Raw genomic sequence first — 25253 nt, forward strand, 5'->3', positions numbered from 1 at the left:
TGTGCTGTAGTCCTTTCACCCCAATGCCCCGTCTGACTGCGATGCCGGAGGACACAGGTCAACCACAAGCTGGCTTGACTCGAGCATGGTACTGTCAGTGTTGGCTTCGTTTTTTTTATATATATATAAAAAATCCTTCTCTTTTTACAACCATACCACTACTCTACTTTTGTGTCTTAGCCTCCTCACCAATTTTGTAAAACTATGCCTTCCTTGTAAATATGATTTACATATTTGTTTCTCCCTCTAGCCTTGGTGCAATTTTTTGTTGCAATAAAATACGAAGCAGTTCTGCTACTTGAAATACATAACTGACCCTTGTGCTTTTTTCCCCCCACTGGAGGTATTTTACTCAAAAAAAAAAGCACTTGAGCAAATCTTTGCACCGGCCCATTTCGAAGCCTCACTCTTCATTAAGATTTTTTTTTTTATAAGCAGCAACAAAGCCAGAAAAGACACGGAGCAACAGGTTATGTATAATTTATTTTTTTCTGTCTAGAGTATTTTGTCATTAAAATCAAAATGTCAACATTTTAAAATCATATACACTCAACGCATTTAAATGTTAGCACAGCTCCTTAAAAATTTATACATATGTACTTTTTTTTTTGTACTCGTGGACAGACAAAAGCAGGAAGTGGTCACTCAAACTGCAAGAGGTGGGACACAGGAAAAAGGAAGACCCCAGCCCGCTGACTTTCCACAATAACAAACCAATCCCCACTCTCCAAAAAGTTAAGACAGTGATGCAAGCCCCTCCCACTTGGAGAAGCGTTAATGAGGTGGGGAAAAAAACAAAACAGATTAACATAAAAGTGCCCCATTCTCAACTTGATAAGAGGAAGGAGAGTTTGCAGACATAAATACTAGCTAGCACATCATCGATCCACTTCCTCTCCCCTCAACCAATTGACAGGTTCAGTAGTGTGCAGACGGGATGGTTTAAGGGAGGGAGGGGGGGGGGGGGGGGGGGGGGGGGGGTTCTAGGTGTCTGTCCTTTACATACATTTATTAATAGAAACTATGTTACAGAATTTCCCAAGCATGAATTACAGGCAACCCACTAGCACATCAACTGTACAGATCTTGGCAGAGCCAGCAAATACATTTCTAAATCCCAAGTAGCAAGGTCATCACCAATAGTTAAGAAGCAATATTTACAGCTGTCCAATCAGGGAATCACTCTATGGTACAGAAAATTTGTACTTGAAAAGGGGGGAAAAACGCATAACTGGTTTTTGACAGTTTCACTGTTTCAGGGTTGGGGGCATGCTGCTTGGTGTTCGAATGTACAAAGCAGAGGAACAACCGCCCAAATCAACCACAGATCTGTTCTTCAGTGCAACATTTCAGATAAGGGAGTGTTGACTTTTTTTTTTTCACATCTGAAAAGTTACAATGTGGATTTGAAACCATGCAGCTGAAGTTTTTTATTTTTTTATTTTTATTGATTTATTTTTAACAGCCGCCGCTTGTATTTGCTATAATTACTCTAAAATACTTGATTTGTTGAATCAGGTTGAGTCCAACAGCAGTGTGACGAGCAAGTGCAGCGAAGAGATAAAGAGTAATTACATTAAGTATAATAAGGCAACAAACAATGACAAAGAAAATGCTGGTAAAAAGACAGAATCTGTTGATAAGACCTGGTGGAGAGTTTTTGGGGTTCAGATGTGTGAAAAGAGGGAGAACGGGCGCAAAGAGACCGAGTGAGTGACTCTGTCCGCCCCGAAAAAAGGACAAAGCAATGTTTTAACGTGAACGTGCCGTTTTAAATCAGTCAAAAGGACTTCCATCCAACTTCTTCACACACAAACTCTCAAAATCACACACTCACACATACACACACACGAGCAGGAAAACACCCAATATTCCTTCCTCTGATATCTCTTTGGAGAGATCAAGGAATTTTAGGTAAATTCCTCTAAGTACTCCCTCCCCCGCCCTCTCCACTGTGGCAAGCGTTTCAGAAAATGAATTAAAAAAAAAAAAAAGCCACAAGCAGGTTCGAATCCTGCAGAAAAAAACATCATGTGACTCACTAGAGCCTCTACCTTTGTGGCCCCCATGATACTCTACGCAGTGGCTTTCGCCGCCTTATCCCGCGAGAAATTAACACGGAGTGAGATGGGACAGCCGCCGCGTATCTCAATAAATGCTGGATGGGTAAACCTTGCAGGTTAGGCTTCAGGAGTTTGAGATTATAGTTCTGATCCGATACAAACAGATGACAGGTGGGTGAATTAATGCAGAGTTTACACAGAGCTAGAAAACCAAACGTGAAAAAAAAAAAAAAAAAAAAAAACAGTCTCAGTTTATCATTATCATATGAACATTACATCTATGTCAAGTGTCAGTAGCCCGATGTGATGAGTGGTGGCCTTTATGATAGTTTAACAGAGGGGAATACACAGACTGGTGTAAGAGTGGAGGGGGGGGAGGGAGAAAGTTATGGGGCGATAAAACAGATTAAAGGAGGAGGAGGAGTGAGAGGGGCAGAGAGGAGGAGGGGAGAGATGTAGTCCACACAGCCCAGCTCAGTCTGGCCCATGTCTGCCCCCCCACCCCTTCCCCTCCATGGCCTCCTGGTGCAGTGAAGGACGAGTGTGGATGGAGGTGGAGGGTTGGATGTTTGAAGGAGGGCGGGTCAGAACAGACGGCGAGAGAGAGAGTGAGCGAGAGGATAGGGGACGATGAAGGGGGTGGGGGGGGGGGGTGTTTTGCTTGGTCATTAGCAGCCGCAGCCTTCCCTCTGGGGCTGTGGTTCGCTGGTTAGCCGGCCGCCCTGGGGGGCCGAGGGCTTGTGTTGGACCCCTGACTCGGCTGCGTTCAGGTCCAGGCTGCCATCTTGGATGTTCTGGTAGATCTTCTTTGCTGCTTCCAGGAAGGCATCCTCAACGTTTTCACCCCTGAAGAAGGAAGGGTTGTGACAAAAGTGAGAAAAGACTGGAGTTGGAGTCGTGGGATGTAAGCAGAGGGAGATCGTAGGACACGCGGTGAGGAGTCAAAGAAGTTAGGAAGACTTACGTTTTTGCACTCGCTTCCAGAAACAACAGACCTGAAGACATAATGGCAGTCAGTCAAACACTGTTACAAATAATGAAGGAACAAACAGCTTTGGGGGATCAGTTTGTGTCTTTAAAGAAGAAATATAAACAACATTGTAAGGGAGCAACTAACAGGCCTCCTCCCAGCATGCACTGCTCTGTGCCTTGCTCACCGTTCTCCTCAGCAAACTGCTTTGCCTCCTCGTACGTGACGTCCCTCTGGGCCTCCAGGTCGGCTTTGTTTCCTATGAGAATGATCACCTGGGGGACACAGAGACAGGAGGAGAGACAGTGAGAAGTGGACTTTCTAAACCTCAGAAGAGTGAAGGCAGAGCGGGAAGAAGATTTCTGAGGCGAGGTGATGCACCGCTGAGTTGTCCAAGAGATCGATTTAGAGACAGAGAGGAAGTCACACCCCCAGCTTTAGCACAAGAGATGCTTGCCTCTTGCAACTGTGATGTAACTGTTACCATGAATGAAGGACAGTATTGCTCTGTGCTTCCTCATAGCAGTGCTGCACTGCAGCATGAACGTTCTTCTCAGGGTTTTATTTCATTTTTACAACAAACGTCACCGGACTGGGCCAGAGAGCTTTAAACTTTTTGCTGGTACAAATAAAGGTCAACATCATAAGCTTGAAAAAAAAAATAATAATAAAAATAAAAAAAAGATCTAGCCTCACATTAAAGCAGAGTTGGGTCTAAATGTTCATTATTTGAAGTTCATGCCTGGTAAAGGTAAGTTTCCAAAGCTCTTTGTCATCTTACAGATGCTAAATAAAAGTGTCAGTTTCAGAGATACTGCAGAAACACACTTCTCTGGACAAACGATGATTTAGAGCTGATCAAGTTTACCAAGAAATTCAATTGAAGAAATGGAAAGGTCTCTGTGCTCTCAGACAGGCTGAAGGGAGAGGGCCGATGAACACAGTAAAACAGGAAACAGGAGCTCGCCGAGTGGGAGGATGTAAACAGGAGTACTCACAGTGTTGGGATTGGTGAGGTTTCTGGCGTCAGTCAACCAGCTGCTGAGGTGGTTGTATGTGCTTCTCCTTCATGAAATTAGAAGAAGGGACAGGGGGGTTACTATGACAACAGGCTAACGATGCGTCAGAGAAGAGTCTGCATCCGTTTCTCCCACATCATCACCACTCGGCATCATCTTTTGTCAAATGCACATACAAGCGTCGGGCTGAGTGTGTGTGTAGGAACTGCATCTCCCACACACACACACTCAGAGCCACGTTAAGCACCCTGTACCTGGTGATGTCATAGACCATGAGCGCCCCTGCTGCTCCACGGTAGTAGGAGCGGGTGACGGCCCTGAAGCGTTCTTGTCCCGCGGTGTCCCAGATCTGCAGCTTGATCTTCTGGCCGCTCACCTCAATTATCCTTGTACCGAACTCGACGCCGATCGTATGGGGGCAGTCGGCCATGACTGGAGGGAGGGAGGGAGAGAGAGAGTGAGGCCGAGTTAGGCATGTAGAAGTTTTATTATTGATGTGAAAGTTAAACGTCAATTCTTCATCTTCATCATCACATAAACAATGCTTCCCCCAGGTTTATGTGACGATGTGAGGGAGGGATGAACTCGATAAACTTCAAACCATCAGACATTCTAATTGGCCTACTTTCATGTTTTCAGTAGATGTGATTGGAGGGAACAGTGAGGGTAAATATATGATGGTCCTTCGAATGCGCACACACACGCATACACACTTCAGCCTTCTTAAAAAGGAAGAATGTACGACTAATCGACCCAGGAGATGTTTGCCCTTGAGCATCAGCATGAAAGCTGACAAAGAATGACCGGGATCTTAGAGGACGCTGACTTGACGTCCAAATAAGCAGTGAGGATGTTCTTTCATCTTTTTCTCCGTGTGTCCTCGACTAAATGGCGCCTCATCCGTGTAAACGTGCTGTAAACAATCTCCATTTTTCTAAACCACCTCCAGTATTTGATCCCAGTTTGACCACGTCAAGAAGCTTATTAGAAAATGCTTTGAAGGTAGATTAATCTTGTATGCTGAGCATCAGCCCGACTGTGGCTTTGTTTTAGTGAGAGGCGTTCCTGCAGTTAGCGTTTGAAGATTTTCTTTATTCTTCTGGTCAATTAAAGCTGCATCTGTTGCTGTATATTTAAAAACACGTTGGATTCCCACACTTTATTGAAAGTCATCAGCAGGTGCATGAAGGATAAAGACGACGAGTATCAACACGCAGAGGGCGGCAAATTTGTTTCAACTGACACTGAAACCCTTTTTCTAAAAATCACACTGGATAAGGCGTGCGTGTGTGTGCGTGCGCGCGCGTGTGTGTGTGCAGGATGCGACTATGGCGTGTGAATGACAAACACAGCATCTGGCTTGTTAATAGTAGCACCAAACAAGAGCGAGCTGAATGGTGACGGGGGGCTGCAGCTGACTGGCACACAGAAGAAGAGTCTCTCACGGAGCAGCTCTTTAGCGTTTCTGTGCCGCTGACTTCCGCCGGAGTATAAAGACATCTCGAACAGATTAAGGCCCTCCAATCTAACCTGGCAACCTTTCATACACTGCGACACGTGCTCCCATGAAAAGGAGGCAGAGATCGGAGCAGGCACTTACATTTCTTTTCTGTGAACTGGTGAAGCAAACATGACTTCCCTACCCCCATGTCCCCTGTGGAGAGAGAGAGAGAGAGAGAGAGAGACAGAGGGAGAGGGAGAGAGAGAGAGAAACAGAGAGAGAGACTCAGGTCAACCAAGGGAAAAAAAACAGACAAACAACTATTCTCTATTCAAGCCTGCAGTGTTGCCCCCGTGCATGATGTAGCAGCGCCTCAGGGACTGTCAGAGATGATACTCACATTTTCCTGTGGAGTGGTAAGAGAGACTCGGAGAATAGAAAGTTCAACGTCCTACAGAGTTTGACAACCCTTGTTTTTGTTTTTTTTTGTATTCGTTCTGACACTAATAGCACATTTACTTTTGCAGCTTGATGTCGTTTGTGTAATCATCGGTGACTCCAGAGTCCCTTATTTGCCTCATCTGAATAAGTGAAACCCAGTTTGCAGGCGAGCAGAAGTCCAAATACAAGATGTGTTTGGGGTGAATGAGAACGAGAGAAATCTGCTGCTTTCAGGACAAATCTGTAATATGGATTCAACAAGCAACTGCCCAGGTTGAAATTAGCATTGCTAAATTCGGTCCGCTACAACACTAAGACGCAGCTTTGGAAACCGTATGGAACTCCCAACGAGTGAGATTACAACATCTTTGAATTTTCACTTCTTAAAAACAAACTTTTTCCTTGACAGAAAATTTAGAAAGAGAAAACGTTAAGCAGCAAGCTGCAAGCTGCGAGCTCCCCCCCCCCCCCCCCTTTAATATCCAGACGTAGTGTTGGCTTTGAGGCGAGGCGTTTCAGGTTCCACAGAGGAGGAGGATAAATAGCCCTGAGCTTTGGGGCTGTGTGTTTATGTATGTAAAAGCAAAGATCCGTTCTCCGAGAGCTCACACGTTAAAAACACATCAGCAGCACTGGAACATCATTTGTAATAAAGGAAAAACTTAATATTAATAAACATATGTCAAATTCTTTGTCCAATAATGATGTCGTTCATCAGTTAAATGCAAAGTCTCTTAAAAATCTGACTTTTAGGACAGACTTTTAAAAAACAAATTAAAACAGGAACTAGTGAGTCTGTGCAGTTTCATTCAAAGACGCGTGAAGGTCATTCACACGACTTGCAGAATCTCCTTCAACATCGCTCACTTACCGATAATGATGTATTTGAAAATGTAGGAGTAGTTGTACGGTGCAGTGGCCATTGTGGCTCTGAAAAAGAAGAACAGAGAAGACGTTAAAAGCACCCAAACTGTCTATCAGGACCCTTCTCCTCACACATCCTCGAGTCATGCATGAAAAAGAAACAACTCAAGAGTATTTATACGTTTCAGTATTTCCCTCTTCCATTAAAAAAAAAAAAAAAAAAAAGTTATGGGGGGAGGTTTCAGAAAAACAGTCCGTTAGTATAGCTGTGTTAAAGATATTTTTGTGTGTTAGTGATCGGGGGAAAACAAATGAAGTACTGTTCAAACTTCAACTGTTCACCTACAGTCCAGTGTTAGTCTACAAAGCCATAATCCTATCAGACCAACAGGTCCACAATGAAGGCCAAATCCTTCATCAGTGCACACCAGTGCAGTCATAACATTATAGTTCTGAGGGAACGTGAATCAACACATGAGAGGCGACGCGTGGTGTAAACAGTCCGGTCACAGCGTTTGATCAACAATCACATGTCATGTTACCCTTCTTAAGTTACCTTTGTCTGGAGCCCATCAAAACCACTAAGTGTGAGCAAGTAATGTATGAGACCAACAAACGTGCTGCATCTGTATGATGAAATAATAAAACTGAAACTAAACGCGGATGGTCAACGAGGAGGTGCGAACACACTAAACACGCAGTATTTCATACTTCATCCAATGTAGGCAAAAAAACAACAACAACTGCAGCCTGCTTACCTTACAGTCTGCTGACTGTGACAAACTGTTTGAGTTGAGGTCTAGGAAACGGAAATTCATCCTCACACAGTTTCACCTCTTATCAGCAAACATACACGTTTAACTGTTCATGCAAAATCTAGAAACTGATCATTGAAGGAAAACGGTGAACAATGACTCCTAACCTTACATAACACTCTGGATGCTTCCATTCATGCTACTGTTTTAACTTGAGTGATAATGAACTCGTGGAGTCAAAATCCACGCGTTCCAAATGGATTTGAGGAAGAGTTGAAGTTGCATTCATTGAAGTAGAAACGGCCAAATTAGGAAGAGAGAGGAAAGGGAGAGCGAGGATGTACATGAGTGGATTTGAACCCCTCTGCTGCCTTAAGGTCTCGCCCCCGAGACTTTACATGAACCCAATCAGTAGCGCCTGTAAACGTACAGCTTCGGTGTGGAGGAGAAAACGAGGTACAAAAAGAGTATCTCAGGATTATGATTGTGATGGGATACTGCATCGTTTCTCAAAATCAATTATATTTTTTTTTACAGCTCGTTCACATTTCAAACTTTATTTTGGGCCTCCTGTCGATGACGATCACACTTTTTTTAAAGTTTAAAAAAAATAAAAAATCACTTATGTTAGTGTGCAAATTACATTTGAAAAGACCAAATATATTTTGCAGACATGACATAAATTAAAAGACTCACACAGAAGTAGTATTCATGGCAACAGTGACCTTCAGCAGGCAGGTCGGGGAGAGATAACTTTAGCGAGCTGAAGGAGATCTTCAGTATTTCTATGAAGTCTACGGACTGGTTTCCTCCCATAATGACAGAGCAACACACTGACACTGGCTCATTTGGTTAGCACTCAGTGGACACGAACTGTAAACAAAGTGACACTTCACAGGTTCACAAGAAAACTGCCGTCTGCATCACGGGCTCAGAGCGTGGCTAAAAATAGCTGTGACACTGAACCGATATCAAGAGATGCTGCATTGATCCCACTCCACTCACAGACAATACATGCAGAGAGAATCCTTCAGATTTACAATGTTTATCCCCGATACTTCTAAAAACAACTCCATCAAACTTTATCTATAAAGTGCCTTTCTACACCCAGATGCTTTACATCAGCAAAAACGACTCCATTAAGAGAAACGTTTACACTGGTTGAAAAACCAAGAGGAGCTCTTTTTAAACAGCACATTTGTTCATTTTTGGCCCATTAACACCTTCACTGTAAAATGTATTTTGCCAATGCAATGTAATCTCCTCACTTCAAGATGGTCAGTAGGAGCGCTGCTTCATCATTCTGTAACTAGGTGCTGCTGTTCAGCAGCTTATTATTCAAGCTGAACAATCACGAGCCGAGTCATTTAACCGCCCGATGTGTCCGTGTTTTTCTCGTGCTTTTCTCCGACCAACAGTTCGGTCCCGAACTGTGCTGCACCAGAAGCCAGTTCTGGTACCACGCTTCTCCTTCTGCAGGTCAGTGCTGATGTTTGACGGGTCAGATTAATGCTGACACAACCACAAAGAAATGTGGATGTGAAACAAGAATACAACAGAGAAGTAGCGTTACTAGACTTTAGAAACTGACGAGAGGCGAGTAAAGAAGCAGACTTTATGAACGAGGGGAGAATGAGACAAGGGGCTGAAACATAGAGGACTTCAGATACGGCTTAAGTTGGGGAAATTCGGGGGGCATGTAAGGCTATGTTCAGGTTAATTCAGGTCAGGACATTACACATACATTTGCCTCTGTGGGTCACGGGTATCCTCACACTGACACATAATCACATATACTGACTCCTATGAGGAGAGGGCAATACAATCTTAATCCAAAAACATGAAAACAAATGGACAATTATGTGTCGCCCTAAAAGCGTTTTTCTATTGATTGTATTCAATCACATACACAATATGAAAGCATTTTAAATTGGGTGTGTGCAATGCTCGTCTGTAATCTGCTCAGTCTTGCCTGTAAACAGTATTGATGGCAAACAAACACTTCAAGTATTTTTCAGTCTCGGATATCTACTTGTCAGAAACATTTCTTTTTTTAATGAGGTTAGAAAGTGCTGAATGATCTGCACATCACTCCGTTAGAAACTCAGAGAAACGAGCAGACTGCGACTGTTTTTGTTGGGCGCATCGGAAAAGACTTGGCTCACTCCCAGACTCCCTCAAACTCTGCAACTTGACCTGACATTTGATAACACAAACTAACTAACAGATGGGAAAACTGTCAGCATGATCTGTGATCATCATCAGACACCATCTGAGACTGATAACTACCTAACATGCTGCTTTGTAAAAATCGATTTGGCTTTGAAAATGAGCACAGCTTTTTTTTTTTTTTTTTAAGATATTTATTTTTGGCATTTTTGCCTTTATTAGAGAGGAAGGACAGTGGACAGAGGCGGAAATCAGGGAGTGGGGAACAGCATGTGGGAAAGGAGCCACAGGCCAGACGTAAAGCCGGGCCACCCGTATGAGGACTGTAGCCTTAATATATACTTCTAAATCAATTCAAATCTTGAACTTATTGCTGATTAAATTAATGCAAACCTTTACCACACAGTAACATTTGATTGACTTTTCCAAGCTCTCTACTGTCACCTGAATCCCTGTAGTTTACAGTGCCCTGGAAGGTAAGGCTGTAAGTGAAGATTTACCAGTCAGACCAAAAAAAAATAAAAAATGATTCAGTTGTGATAACCAACCTCCTTCAGCTTATCTGCTCATTACATAGAAATAAGCTTCGAGGTATCCGTCAAGGGGAAGGCCGGTCAAGAAGACCATGTGACCAGACTGCAGCCTCAGCACTTCTCAGTCACTCTCAGTATACGCAGAACCTCTCTCTGATGAAACACTGTCAGACTGTCTATCACTTCTTAACCACCAACTCCCCGTACAAGAGGATGCTTATGGAAGCTAAAAATCGGGAAATTATGACGCATATATCGTAGTCGTGGTGTCTTTATGATGTTCAGGCCAACGATTCAAATCATGTGACTCCTTATCAGCTCTGAAACATGAGATCATCAATACTGTTTTACAGGCAGAGACAGAGCAGACACCCAATTCATAATGTTCGTATGATTAAATATAATCAATAGAAGAAGAAAAAAAGCTTTCAGAGAGCTTTAAGAGTTTCATAATAAGATTGTTTGAACAGATGATGTATTGGTACAAGTGACGGATTTTTGGTTAGATTAAGGCAGCTCGATCAAAAAAAATTGCAACACCTGAAGGTATGAATAGTTTTCCTTTGTTGCCAGCTAAGTTTTACTTTATAATTCAACTCAAGTGTTGTATGAGAAACTAAAGCTTAAGATTGAGCTAACACAGTGTTGGTTAAGGAATTTGTGGTTCCTTATTAAATGTCACCAATACAGATGTCCTCTGTATCACATTATTAAAAGTAGCTTGGCTGCTTACTAATCGTAATAGTGTTGTTGGTGGGGTTTTTTTTACATTAATACTCTCATGTTGTAATGTTTGATCGATGAGCTGGTTAGCTTAGCTTGACAACCGGCACAGTGGCAGCATCTGTTTGTTTAATCATCTTGCGTTTGCAACAAACAAAACAAGCAACGTTACAGAGCAGAAGAAGAAAACAGAGAAAGTGAAGTAGCTCTTTTAGCGGCTTGATAACAAACACGGCGCATAATTAGCTTGTTTGGACAGCTGCTAGCTGGCTACCTGCTTACTGACATCAATGGATGCATCTTGGAAACAAAACACACATACCCACGTACAGTATGTCGGTTGCTTCTTCAAGCACATGAACAATAAAAAAATGTTGTGTAATTAACATGTCGAGGCTAGAAAATGCTATTGTTCCTCTTCTTTGTTTCAGAAAAACAACCACACAACAAACTAACGACAGCTAAAGGTAGCCTTAGCGTGCTAGTTTGTCAGCTAGCTGGATTATGTTAGCAGAATACGAAGCTTACTTAGCTTGTCAAGACACATCTATTAATCGGCGAGGAAGTCTTTTAATCGCTGACATGTGTATTCTCTAACCAGTCACAAGGTAACTTCTCCTCTTCTTGAATGCTGATAAATAAACACCTACCTAGCATTAGACATCTATTAGCTATAGTGGGTTAGCTTGGCAATTAGCTTACTCTCGGCTAACCCTAACCTAACTGTTCCAACTGTCTTTTTTAATATAAATATCTGCTCTTTTGCCCTGCCAGACATTATACACATTTGTATGAGTGTGTCCACGCATGCTGTCGTTTTATTCCCTTACCAGATGATAAACCTTTGAGCTTTGAGATCAGAGGAGGAATGCAGGTTATCCTGGCTCAAGTATGATCTGTCTATCCAAGATGGCTGCTCACTGCACAGGGTTTCCTCCTCTGTGTACAATGGGCTTCTGGGACAAAGAGCATCTTATGCGGCGTGTACGCCGTGTGTTCACCGAGAGCAAATGCACCTGTACAGGTGTGACTTCACTCAGTACTTCTCAAGTGCTTTATCAGACTATGAAATCCTGACCAATAATTTGAACAGATTTTAAATTGTGTTTTGAGATGAAGTCGGGCCTGACGTGAATTCAGGCACTTCAGGGTAATGTTGACGAAAATACGTGAGTATAAATATGTGAGACACATGTATGTTCAAAAGCTAATTCCTTATTTAGTTGATTCCCTTTAACAACGACTTTTCCTGAGGCCTCAAGGCATATAGTGTCTTTTTTTTTTTAAAGACACTATATAATATGTATTCAGCTATATATTCAGTATGCATTGAATATTTTAGTTGTAAAACAGGTTAATATATAAAAAAGCTTCTCTGGCCATACTTGTTTCACCCACTTTCCCTTGACACAGAATCTGCTGAATGTTAATTGAATGTTTGTTGGGGGGAAATCTCTCATGGATTTATGTAGTGTCCACTATCGCATTTGTCACATGTTAAACATTTATCATGAGGTATAGCAGATCTGAAAAAAAATGCAGAAGCAATTGGATTTGCAAAGCCATACTGTTTCAAATGAGACAGAACTTTTGTTTAAGCAAGGCTTTTCTGTGACTCCCAGTTTTATCCAGATTTTTCAAACTAGTTTAGTTAAATACAAATTGTTGATATGCAGTAGGCCTACACTACTGTTGCATGACAAATAACGCTGTATGATCATGGCAGCAGTAATGTTATTGTATATGTGCCTATGGTTTGAATTTCCCTCGGGGTCAATAAAGTATCTATCTATGGTACCATATGCCTTATGACCATGACTTCAGCATGCTTTTTTCCAATTAGCGTTTAAACAATCTGGCATTTTTTTTAATGAAGTAAGTTAATATTTTTTCTGATTTCTTTGATTATGTATTGCCTGTAACATCCATGTTGTTTGTGTGGAGAAAAAAAAAAGGTTCCAGACTTTTTTCCTTTGAAAAATATGAAACATTTTAATACAGTAATTCACAACATGACATGCTTTCACTGTACAATCCTACACAACATGCAATGTGCAGTCCCAAGCTTAGCCAAGGAGCCAGATGGCCAACTAAAAAAATATCTTTAATATGGCAAAGTAAGTAGCTTGTGACTTAAAAAAAACATACTGCTCATGAAGATGTGATCTATAGAAAGATATGCTGTTCTTTACAGAGACAATGGGTTGATGTGGAAGTTGCAAGTAAATATGAGCCTCTATAAACTCTGAGTTAAACTGTATATTTTATGGAGTGACATTATAATATTATGATCTTTCTTTCATAGATTCCCAAAACACCATATATAATCTTCATTTAATGTGTGCACAATAAAATCACAAAAGACTTCTGCATCTTCATCTCTGTTTTGATGAAACAAGGCTATTTTAAGTCCAAGCTTACAATGAAACAAAAGCTATGGTTTCCAGGTGCTTTCCAGTAACACCTTAGTAAAACTCTCATTTAGCCCTAAACGTGATCATCTAAGAAGAGAGATGAGAGTTACTAATATAAAACTTATTTTTTCTCCGTTGTCCATTTGTGTTACTTTTCCTCCATATCACAGCCACATCCTCAGCAACAGGAGGCTGAGCAGTGCACCTATGCATTGCAATGTGCATGAATGCCACGTGGGGGCGCTATTGCATAGATCTGAGTCACAGCAGTGGATGCGCACCCCTGGCAGCTCCTGCTGCTGGCAGTGTCTGGATGTGGCACAACCGCTGGTCAGGACAATACCCAGGGCCGCTAGATGGACAGAAGAGGAGACAATCAGTCAGAGGAAGAGTGACAAGCTGGTGTTTGGCTCAGCAAAGAAAAAAGCACAAGTAAGCAGCAGATAGTGCAAGTGTGTAATGAGGAAGTCGTTTAGAGATCTTAAAGGAACACACCACAGACTATGTCCTCCCCACACAGGAAACCTATACCTCTGACCAATGGTACATTTTGTACTCTGCAGTACAAACTTAAAGATACATCAAATTTGGATGATTCGGATTATTTAATAAAGTCTTGGCTGCAAATCAGTCCATAATGTAGAACAGTTTGTGTATAACACTGCCAGTAAAACTTAGTCACAGTGACAAAAAAGTGCATTATTTACATCTTGGAGCAGCAATATTTGGCATGGTTGCATATAAAACAGGAGTTTGAACCATTTTTTAAGTTCTTACTTAAACAATTGTTTTCCATTGTTAATTACTGATCCCTTCCTTGAACTTGATGAGCATCAAGAAATGTCTCGATTATAATTATTACCAAAGACAAAAAGAAACCTGGCTTAGTTACTTGTTGTCTTTAATGTGTTTCTGGATAAGAACATTTTCTGATTGTTTCTCTTTTTTATCTTTCTGGTGTTGTCTTGACGCCTGATGCTGCAGGTCACTTGTCTTTCAGGATAATAATAAAGTCAGGGTTGAAGTTCTCTAGACACAGTGAGCACATGGAGCTGAAATGAAAAAACATCAGGTAGAGCGAGGCCAACTTAACAATGTCAGCCTGACTTCACTACAGATTTAATGAGGATTATTAACCTAGTTTATCTACACCTTTTATGTTTTAATCAGAGTTATTGGATAACTGATGCAGATAAGTGACAGGACATTAGGTAGAGGGCACTGACTGAAAAAGTAAAAGACAGATGTTTGAAAAAGTACAAAGGCTACTAGAACTCTAAAACTGTTTGAACTTCTTTAGTATCAGTTAGATTTCAGTTTGGCGGGGACACCTGCAGATTAATAGTCTGACCGGCCTCAATTTAAACCAAGACACTGGCACAAGATCCTGACAATTATACTGTATCTGGTGGGCTTGTGTCAGTCCTTGTCTTAGCATGTCATTTCTTTGAGCAAAGGTAAAAAGGTGCCTCATCAGCCCTTTCAGCATGACTGAACTGAGTTAGACATCGAGCAAAGGAACAGCTGGATTGTCCATGCTTGCATGGATATCAGCAGAACCACTCATCTGAACGTCACTCTCCCCGTCATGGCCACGTCCACAACTTCCATTTGACTCAACATCAAACAATGAGTGACTTGTAATATACTCAGCAAAGCACACCAAAGTGGGCTTATGTAACTACCCTCAGTGCAAGGAGAAATAAGATATTCACATCAGTGGACAAAGAACATTAACATGAAAGTATGATTAAAAGTGATTATGCCGATGTCCAGTGGTACGCCACAGTGAATTTAAAATCTCCTGCTGCAGCATTAAATAGTCTACAAATAGAAATCATACACAGATACACAGCTGAGAGGGGAAATAAATTGTAGAATAATGAAGAATATTTTAATTTATTGGTGTTTCAAAATTGTTGGTGAAATTTGATTTACTCACTGCTTTCTGTCTTGATGCAGAAGCGGTGTTTGAAGCCTTTGTGTGAGTGGGTGCAGGTGATGACCTCTGGGTTGGAGCAGCCCACGTCCACGTACCTCTGGCCCTGGATGATGTTGCAGCCATAGCACTGCAGCCCTTTGACTACAAGGAGAAACACAAAACAATACTGTAATAATAATGACAACTTTGAACGATGCAACTTCAAATGATCGACCAGCTTGTTTGTGTTAAACCACAAACTTGGTCCTTTTCTCTTTTCTCCTGATAGTGACCGGTGGCTGTTCTTAGTCTGGCTCTGCTCGAAGTTTCTGCAGATTGAAGCCACTGTTTCCAAATGATGCCATGTGCTTGCTCTTGGTAGATTCATATTGGGTCTCTTTTGATAACGAAGAGTACAGTTTCAGGCAAAGATTACTATTTGTATGATTTGGCTCTATATAATATCCATAGTTGGAATGGGTTATTTATTTATTGATACACATTATGATTATATTTTCACATTACACAAAGGAAAATATGGATAACAGAATTTTCTAGTGAATTTCCTTCTCCTCAAGATCTTAATTTACTTATCTCTTAACCCTGAAATAGAAAATGGGCTTATCATACATCATTCATTGTGGGCATTGGCAACATGACATACCATGGTCTGGACTGTCACAGTGACAAGCACATTGTTTTTTTTGTTGTCTAAATGGGCAGAAAATGACCCAGTATCATAAGAAAAGAGGCTTTGTTATCTCAACATAATGAGATATATGACTCTTACACCGTGGGAAAACCAGCTTTGTTATTACTTGTTACTACAGGAAAAGGAGTAAATAGAATATATGAATGCATGCTCACTTAAGGCTTCCATAATGTAGTTTGCATCATCTGTGTCATCATATCCCATATTCAATTAGTGACTGCTGCTCCTGCTCTGTCTGTGTTTATTACACATTCTTCACAGTCCATATCACTATATTTGGTGTCAATAATTTACAAGTCTATTTCACTTGAATTTTCCTGATGGCACACTTAATTGATTAGTTCCTCGTGGCCCACTTTTTCTTGGTTTGTGCATCGGCATATTTAGCATGACATAGTTTGGCCTAGTTTGCTGTTCTGGTCCAACACTGTGCTATTTAGCTTAGAAAACTGATATAAAAGGTGAGAGTCGCCCAGATTCTTTTAGTGTCCTTGTCTGTTCATGAAGGTACACATCTGGCTAACAAAGAGCCACCTCTTTAGCAATGTTGGTGGCTGATGTTGTCCAAGTTGTCCCCAAACTGCCACTTGACATAGACTCTATATATCGACGTCGCAAGCGCGTGCATTGACTCTAATTCAAATTGGAATGACCTGTATTACAACTAGAATCGTTTACTTAAGTTGCTGCATCAAAGTCCTTCTTCCTTAAGCTATGCATCACATAAACAGTGCAAATTGGCTAATTTAAAAGCAATCCTCCTCCATTTAACTGAAGGCACTTTCTTGCATACCAAGAGTGTGTCCCAGCATGCAGCATTACTTTAGATTTTGATATTTATTCCATATTGATCTCTTCTCTTCTCTTCTCTTCTCTTCTCTTCTCTTCTCTTCCACAGCTTGTGCTTAAGGGTGACTCACCCTCTGGAGTATAGCTACACCATCCTGAGCTGTCTGCCTGCCTACCCCCAGCCTGTGATCTCAAAGCTCGAGCAATGTAAGTATTGCAAGCTACAGCACACAGGGAGGAATGTAGAGGGGCTAAATCAACATGCAGCTTGTTTAGGCTCTTTACCTTTCTCCTTATAGCCGACCCCTGGAATTGATAGACTACATTATCATAATCATTTGGAATAAAAGGTTTGGCTGCTGTGCTGCTGGAAGAGGAGCTTTTACACACTCAGTCATATGAATTGTATAGCATATCTTTCCAGAAATGAGATGCACTAAAGGCCTCTTTGATCTGTACTTCTCACTTTCTAACTCTCTCAAGAAAGTAAGGCTAAACCTGAACAGAACAAATCTGCTGGAGCTTAAATGGATTGTCCACGAACAAGGACCACTCACACACACCTGTGCCCGACCTCAAAACCCTCAACCAACCCACACACACACACACACACATACACACACACACACACACACACACACACAAGATAGAAGATCAGCTTTGGCTTTGAAACCAATCCTGCCTCTTTATCTGTGCAAACATTGGGACTGTATGAGGGCAGAGAGCGGACATGAGCCTCTCGCCGCGTCTGCTTGGTTAAATAGCCCACCAAAAGCTCTGATGGAGCTTTCAGGAGCAAACTAATCCCAGGCAAATGCTCTTACAAAAATCACTTTAGAAATCTGCTGGAATCAATGTAAAGCCCCACATGGGACAGTGAACACATGCCAACCTTCAGGGGATGTGTCATATTCCCCCCCGCTGGTGATACACCGTGCAACGAGTGCTCTCATTAATATTAGAGCATTTCATTAGAGCTGGGTAATGGTGGCGGAAATAAAAAGCAGTGCAGTGGTCATTTACATTTGGCTATAACTACCTGGTTTATCAATTCATTGCACCCCACATTCATAAAAAATTAAAACACAGCCCGGCATTGAGCATTTGTGCATTTAACGAGGACATACTGAAAAACACATTCTGCTTTTCATGGCACAGTACTGTTTATTATAACCAGATCCTCTCACAGATTGCATAGAAAATGTTAATTATCTTTTGAATATTTAAAAATGTCCTGTGACCTCGGTTTAGAACAGCGAGTTCGCATTTTAGCGATGAGACACTCATTTTCAGGGAAACCATTACAAGCACAAAAATGTTTTATTTAAAAAACATATGAAGAGAAGAACAATTTGAAATAAATAAAGAAGCCTTGGCAGATAAAAAGAACATAGAACGCTTTAAGACAGGAAGTAAGAAGGAATTAGTCTTTTCTTAACCTAATAAAGTGAACCCCTCATTATAAAATCACCTTAAATGCATCCTAATTATATGATTAGTATGATTTCATTAAGACTGTTCTTATATATATTGTTATGTAATATCTACTGGCTACTCTGTAATAGCATCTTAATTTTGTGCTATATTACGGTTATCTGGTTCAATAATCATTATAAAATCTGAATTACGGTCACCTTCATTGAATGTCTGTTGGATTCTAAGCATAAAAAGTATCAATTCTGAAATAAGATTCTGTTTTGAATACGTTGTAATAAATATCCATGTCCAGCTTTCTGTTGTGTCAGCCGCCGCCTCTTATGGACGTTGCCCTATTTATGAACACCACATCATTAATCGTTCCAAGAGCTCACTTCACACTCTGGTCTGGAGCCAGGATCAGAGGTGATCTGACTCAGACCAAACACAGAGAAATGAATCAAGGGAAGCAACATCTCTGTGCACAGCGTCACCCCCCGTTTCTCCTTGTTTGGTCTCTTGTGAACACAACAAAAAAAAAAAGGTTGCAGCCGAGCCGTGCCAGGTCAATGGTTATTGCTCTGTGGGGAAATTTAGTGTGCCACATATGGATAATACCTATTGTTGGAAAGCTGAACTTTGAACTCCTTTGTCAATTACAAGCAGAACAAAAGCATGTGTATTGGATTCTTCCTTAATGTGGTCGTACTCTCGCCTGTTGGGTTTTTGTCTGCAACGTTTACCAGATTATTTTTGAAAACTCTGTACTGATGCATTTTTAAAACATTTTGCACATTTTTAGCTTTGTTTTACAAAAACTGTACTGCTTTAACATATTGTTTTAACACAGCGAATTGCAAAACAATATCATTGAATATCATATATATATATATCATGAGTGTATGGTACATTATGTCTCATAACGTTCCTTTTAAAAGTCTGTTTCAGTCAAGATTACACCTGTGGTATCATTAATGCCCAAGCACACTTTGTCTTCTCTGACACATGCACATACACGCACACCCAACACCCAAACTATATACACACGCACGCATTTTTTAATCTGTCTCAATAGACTGCAAATTTCCCATGAATTTGTACATGAGCATAGACCATATAACTACTCACCCTGTGTTAAGCAAAGTGCCCAAACCAAGATAAATCCAAGCCCGTACACAAGCCAGGTATGTAAAGTCATGGATGCAGCACAGTAGTGATGGTCAGTGGTCAGTGCTGGAGGAGAGAGAGTGGGAAATTTCCTCTGCTTTCATGTAATAGTCCATTAAACAAAAAAGACAGAGAGACAAATCCGGCAGAGATTCCCACTTCCAAAAGCCTGAGCAGCCTGACTGTCTCTCTCCACTCCAGCCTCAGCGAAGCTCACGCAGTGTGTGAGTGAAGTGCCAGAGAGAGTCCAGTGAGAGAGAGGGAGCCAACCATCCAGGCAGGCAGGCAGGCAGGCAGGCTGCTGAGGCAGTCAGCTCAGCAGCCAGTCAGGCAAATAGAGACAAGGGGGAGGAAGATAAATGAGTGGAAGGAACTAAATAAATGAATGTCTCCCTCAGTGGTCTCCTCACCTCCTTATGGGTAGAAGAAGCTGGTGGATCTAGTGGTTTGATCACAAAAAGGAGGGCTTAAAATCCTCTTTTCTTTCATGTCCTTTCATGTAGAGAGAGAGAGAGAAAGAAAATGAAAGAACTCATTTTTGTCATCACAAAGATGAAGACAAACATTGAAGCAGTGAGGATGGTTCTTTTCTTGTTGAGCCAAACACATCAATCAGGATTAATTCCTGATTGATAATCCATCGCTTCTAATAATAGCCCTATCACAATGTGTTAAAAGCCCAGGCACTAAATGGGATGGCACACCAGGGGGGAAGACAGTTGATTGTTGTGTACGAGAGTGTGTTCATGTGTGCATGGGAGGGTTAAGAGGAAGGAGCAAACAAACAAAAACAGACACACACACTTTTCTCGACCAATGGGGCAGGTTATCTCTGCTCAGTGTATCACTGTGCTCCCACACTGGGGAGCAAATTCTATCTAATCAAGAATTAAAGAATAAATCCTTTCTTAGAGACTGTAATGCCAGAGGATAAGGCAGGCTTTGCGGTAAGCCCTCATTCCCTCCCCACCCAAAGCAACATATGGTACAGCCTGATAGATGGCTGCCAATGATCACTGTCATTCATATGAACACATATCTACAGCGGCATGCACAGATTTTTTCACATATGTTTTGGTTACAATGGAAAGCAGAAAAGCTATCCTTTCATTAGCATTCATTTACAAAACAAACAATTCCTAATCATGAGCTAGAGTTTCCCTTTTTTGTTCTGATTCTGCCACACACACGTGCCTCTTTGGATTTGTAAGTGTGTGCAGCTGTGTGCGAGTTGTCTCCACTCAGAGGTTTTATTCATGAGTCATTGTTTGTGTGTTTGTGAGTGTGTTAAAGAAAAACAGGATGAGAGGGGAGATATACCAAGAATGTGTGCTGTCTGAGTGAAGCATATGTTTTGTAGAAAGGAACATGTGTTCGTGTATATCATTGGGCATCTGTGTGTGTGTGTGTGTGTGTGTGTGTGTGTGTGTGTGTGTGTGTGTGTGTGTGTGTGTGTGTGTGTGTGTGTGTGTGTGTGTGTGTGTGTGTGTGTGTGTGTGTGTGTGTGAGCACAAATATGAGGGAGGAAAATAATTTTTTATTTTTTTTTGCTTTCATCAATATTCATGGTATTTTGTCTGTGTGTGTGTGTGATGTGACACCACGTATGATTCAGCATATTTGAGTGTTTCTTTAAAAAACAATGGGTTGGGGAAGAATTATACTGAAAGTTCAAACACAAACTGTCAATAACTAAAAATGAAGAGCACAGAAGCAATTCAACATGTAACACTAAAGTGAGCTGTAATTATTGCTTTCACTTTTTTCCCCTCAAAATCTAATTAAATGAAACATGTTAATGCACGGAAAAGGGCCAGGTAGATGTGGATTATTGTTGCCTTTGGAGAGAGCTGGGCTAGCCCTGGTTGTTTCCAGTCGTTGTGCATCGCCAACACTAACAGCTGCTGCCCATAGCCTGATATTTTATCTCATGTCTGGGGGTGAGAAAGCCAAGAAAAACTGTAGGTCCTTAAGTGGCTGTTTGAAGCTTGCTCCAAAAGTGGGACATTCCCCATTTAGCTCAATGCTATAATGCTTAACTTTACAGTGCAGTTAAACCTTTTTAACAGCCTGGTACAAAAATGGTATTGCATCATATTATATACTCAGCTTTAACTCATATCATGATTTAAGATATGAATAATGTTTAACTGCTTTGTGTCGTATCTACTGCTAGTTATCCGCTAGGTGTCACTTTTACTAATAGTCACTTGCTGTTTGTTGTTGGTACATTTTTTGAGTATTTACATGCTAATAATGGACTTATTAGTATTATAGTATATGGGATGTATTCCTTGGGGTGTATTCCTTCTGTGATTCATAAGCTAGTTTTTTTATTATGTTTATTCTAGAGCTAATGAGTATGTATCTGTGTCTGCCCTGGTATCTAGGTTGTTCAGTGTTTCACATGCATTTATTTTTGGGTGACAAACAGCTCATGGATGTCAGGTTGTTGTTTGCTTTTCTCCACTGCGGTATGAACAGGCGCTTTCATTTTTTACCATCAACCTGCTCTCTCACCTATGACGTAAGCTAGAAAGTTTGCCTGCCTGGATAAGTATAAATAACCTCGGCCCGCTACCACGTCAAGTACAGTGTCATTTTGTTCAAAACTCTGTTGTTAACTTTTTAATTTACCAGCAAAAGATTTAGCAGTAAGCATACACTAGTATGACTTTGAGAACTCAAAATAATTAAATGCTTGCTTTTCTCAAAACCCAGCCTCCTGTTGAATAACTTCTGGCTCAAAAAAACCAACACACAGACGACCTTAATGGCAAAAACAATGCTTCTTGAACCAGTTACATCCAATATTTAAACAGTGTGTGATATTTCCTGTACAGACATTGGAGTGCCAGCAATCTATACTCATCTGACTTTCTGCCAGTAAGTGAAAAATAATCGTCCTTTACTTGATGCAACACTTTTGAATTTACATCCAATCTCGATGAAACAGCGCTTATCTAAAGTGATATACTGATTATAAAAGTAAAATTACATTCGGCATGCACACTCTCAAATACACACGCCCACTCACTCACTCACTCACTCACTCACTCACACATGCACAAACATTCCAAGTTTCCCATTCGACATGGACATGTGATGAATCTGTAATGTGAAATGTTCATATTGCATCTACAACAACCAAACAGAGTGGTTCAAAGCATATAAAACCAAGCCCTTGCTGATGTGTGCATGCAATTTTTGTCTCGCCCTCTTCCCTGTTCCCCCATCCTACAGCTTTTATTCATTTATATTCTGCTGAGCTGCTGAGCCTTTGAGTGATAAAGCCATGAAAGAGACAGTAAGAGACGGATGGATTCGGAGAGGGAGAAGGAGGTCCGGCAGTCCTACAGTGATGAAAGTGAGTCTTCCCAAGCTGCTCCTGACTTATCTTTTGACACACAATAGCTGCTTTAAATACCCTTGAAGTACCCTGCGGTGGCTATAGTTGTGGAGCGACAGTGACAAGAATAGGGAGGGCTTCACAGGCTTTAAATTCTTGATGAAATTGCAATTAAGACACCAGAAGAAGAAGCGAGCCTGAGGCCGTGCAAGCAACGACCAAAAAGTAACAACAAGGATGTGAGGAGGAAATGCATGAAAAGTTAATTCTGCTCTGTAGGCTTTAATTCTGGGCATCTGTCATCACACATAACCCTCCTGTAAAAATTCAGAGGAGATGAAACTGGAAATGGCCATTAAGTCTCGTGTATTAACCACAGCCCAGCGGGTTTTTTCTGCAGTTAATGAGCAGTAATCCAGCAGTGTTTGACCACAATACTGTACACCATGGATTGACTCCTGCAGGCTGTATGGAGCTGAATCAAAACAAAAATCTCGAAACTAGATTGCAAGGTTATGACTTCTCTTTATGGGGACAATTTGGCTTCTTGTTAAAATCCTCTGAGGTCTGTTTTGCTGTCCTTTCCGGGAAGTTTTTTTTTGTGTGCTTTTGTCACATGTCCCATGATTATCGCCTTAATGCTGGCACTAGCTGTAAGATTAACTGCTGAAGCCTTAGAAGGAAACTGCCTTTTAGCACTCAGAATATTAGTAATTGAAAGTTTGACCGGATGTATGTGCCTCTGCAGTTTTACACTAAAGGGAGGGCAAAGCCTGATTCTCCTTATGCAGCAAAGGAGACTTCTCAGTAAAAGGCTTAGCACCAGTAGTGGAAATGTAAGCACTTTGGATTTTTTTTTTTTGCTTTATTGCCCTGTAGTTCATTTACCAGAATACTGCAAAAGAAAAAAAAAACACAAATCACATTTTCTGTTTGAGAATTATATTCTGTCAGAATAAAAAATAATTTCATTTTTTCCCATCACAATTTCTTTTTAAAGATTTCAATCCCTTCAAATGCCCTGATGAGCCCTCACATTTACTGACCTATTAAGCCACAATGTCTGCCATGATGAGCGAGCGGAGGGGCCCAGAGAAACTACCGGGTTAACAGAATTATACGTCTTCTCAAGCATGTAAGCGCTGCCCCTCACAGCGTCTTATTAGCCTGTGGCATCTCAAGAGGCACGGTCCAATCAGTGGCCTTGTATTTTCAGCATGGCTGCTCTGTGTTCCTGCCCAGGGGCCCTCAGAGTAAAGCCCGTGGCCCTTCTCACCATCTGGTGCTGTCACTAGGGGTGGCACTATCAAGTTCACAGTGCCATGCAAACTCATTCAGGCCAAGACCAGGCTCTCCTCTCTTCAGCTGACCTGAGACGGATTGTCATCCTCTGCAGGTTATTCACAGCTTCATTATGTGTACATGGTTGCAGGGATGTGGAGAGATTTTTTTTTTTGACTAGGGTGGCCAAACCAGGGCATTGACTTATGAAGGGGTGCCCGGAGATATGCATGCACAAATACATATGTTCAAAAATAATGCTGGTTTGAATTGCGTCCGATCACTGAATTGTTTCCACTCCTTATCTCACCTTAACGCTGTCATTGGCTGGGTTAAACACACCTGCTGCCAACCATAAAACATGAAATCTCTGCAGACAGTTATCACAACACGTGTACGTCGTTCTTTAAGTTAAAACCGAGTTGCATTTCTTTTGTATGAGTCTTTACTTTATAGGAAAACGTTCCTAACTCTATCTTGAGCAAAAATGATCTTGTTAAAAATGAGTCACTGAAATGCCACCAAAGCCTCTCACAGCCTGTTGCAGCAAATTCCAATGAGCTGGTTAGCGCTGAATGGGCTGATAGATAATAATAGCTTAATATTTTGAAGTGGCTACTGATGTGGTCAATCACGTCAAGTGCAGTCCATGCCTCTCCGATTGACACACCTCAAGCTGATTGAGAACATGCTCCTTCAAAATAAAATGTGATACTTAAAGACTATACCGACCAGGAAAATTACAGGAATTTAATTCTATAACCTGTTTGAGACATTGTGGCTCAATGCAGCCAAATCATGTCTACGTGTTTCCTGCATCCTGAACAAAGTGTATTTTGGAATTGCATTCATTCAACTTCAAGTAAGGTATTCAAGACTCATAAAAATAGGATAGTGGATAGAGAGAGAGAGATGAGAGGGGGATGACGTGCAGGAAAGGAGACTGGTCAGATTCGAACCCGAGACAACCGCTTGAAGCAGCAGCCTCCATACATGTGGATCAGTAACTACTCGGTTGTGTGTTTCTATATAAATGTTGGAATAGTGAAAATAGACACCCTGTGTTTAAGTGGGTTTTAGTTTCTGAGAAACACAAGTTTTGAAGTGGATATGAAGCTGGAGGATTGACAGATTTTGTCAGGATACAACAAGGACCCACAGTCCTGAAGCTTCTGTTTATACATTTTGTGGTGGCTTCTTTATTTATTTCAATTTATATGATGTAA

General features: G+C 41.2%; 2 protein-coding genes across 2 annotated transcripts; both read right to left on the minus strand.

Annotated features, from left to right (window-relative positions):
* Nucleotides 1-464: 464 nt before the first annotated feature.
* On the minus strand, nt 465-11984 carry rab14l (RAB14, member RAS oncogene family, like). The gene is made up of 8 exons (XM_079363861.1): nt 11809-11984; nt 6806-6864; nt 5653-5706; nt 4307-4484; nt 4032-4098; nt 3221-3308; nt 3028-3058; nt 465-2909 (listed from the first exon to the last, which is right to left on the minus strand). The coding sequence occupies exons 2-8, from the start codon at nt 6855-6857 to the stop codon at nt 2732-2734; spliced, it is 648 nt and encodes a 215-aa protein (XP_079219987.1). The 5' UTR covers nt 6858-6864; nt 11809-11984; the 3' UTR covers nt 465-2731.
* A 957-nt stretch (nt 11985-12941) lies between these two features.
* Nucleotides 12942-19677, minus strand: LOC306836666 (uncharacterized protein). The gene is made up of 3 exons (XM_079363862.1): nt 19359-19677; nt 15335-15475; nt 12942-13744 (listed from the first exon to the last, which is right to left on the minus strand). Exons 1-3 carry the CDS (start codon nt 19426-19428, stop codon nt 13557-13559), a joined length of 399 nt encoding a protein of 132 aa, XP_079219988.1. The 5' UTR covers nt 19429-19677; the 3' UTR covers nt 12942-13556.
* Nucleotides 19678-25253: the final 5576 nt, after the last annotated feature.

Source organism: Symphodus melops, assembly GCF_947650265.1.
Source record: "Symphodus melops genome assembly, chromosome: 16".
Lineage (NCBI taxonomy): Eukaryota > Metazoa > Chordata > Actinopteri > Labriformes > Labridae > Symphodus > Symphodus melops.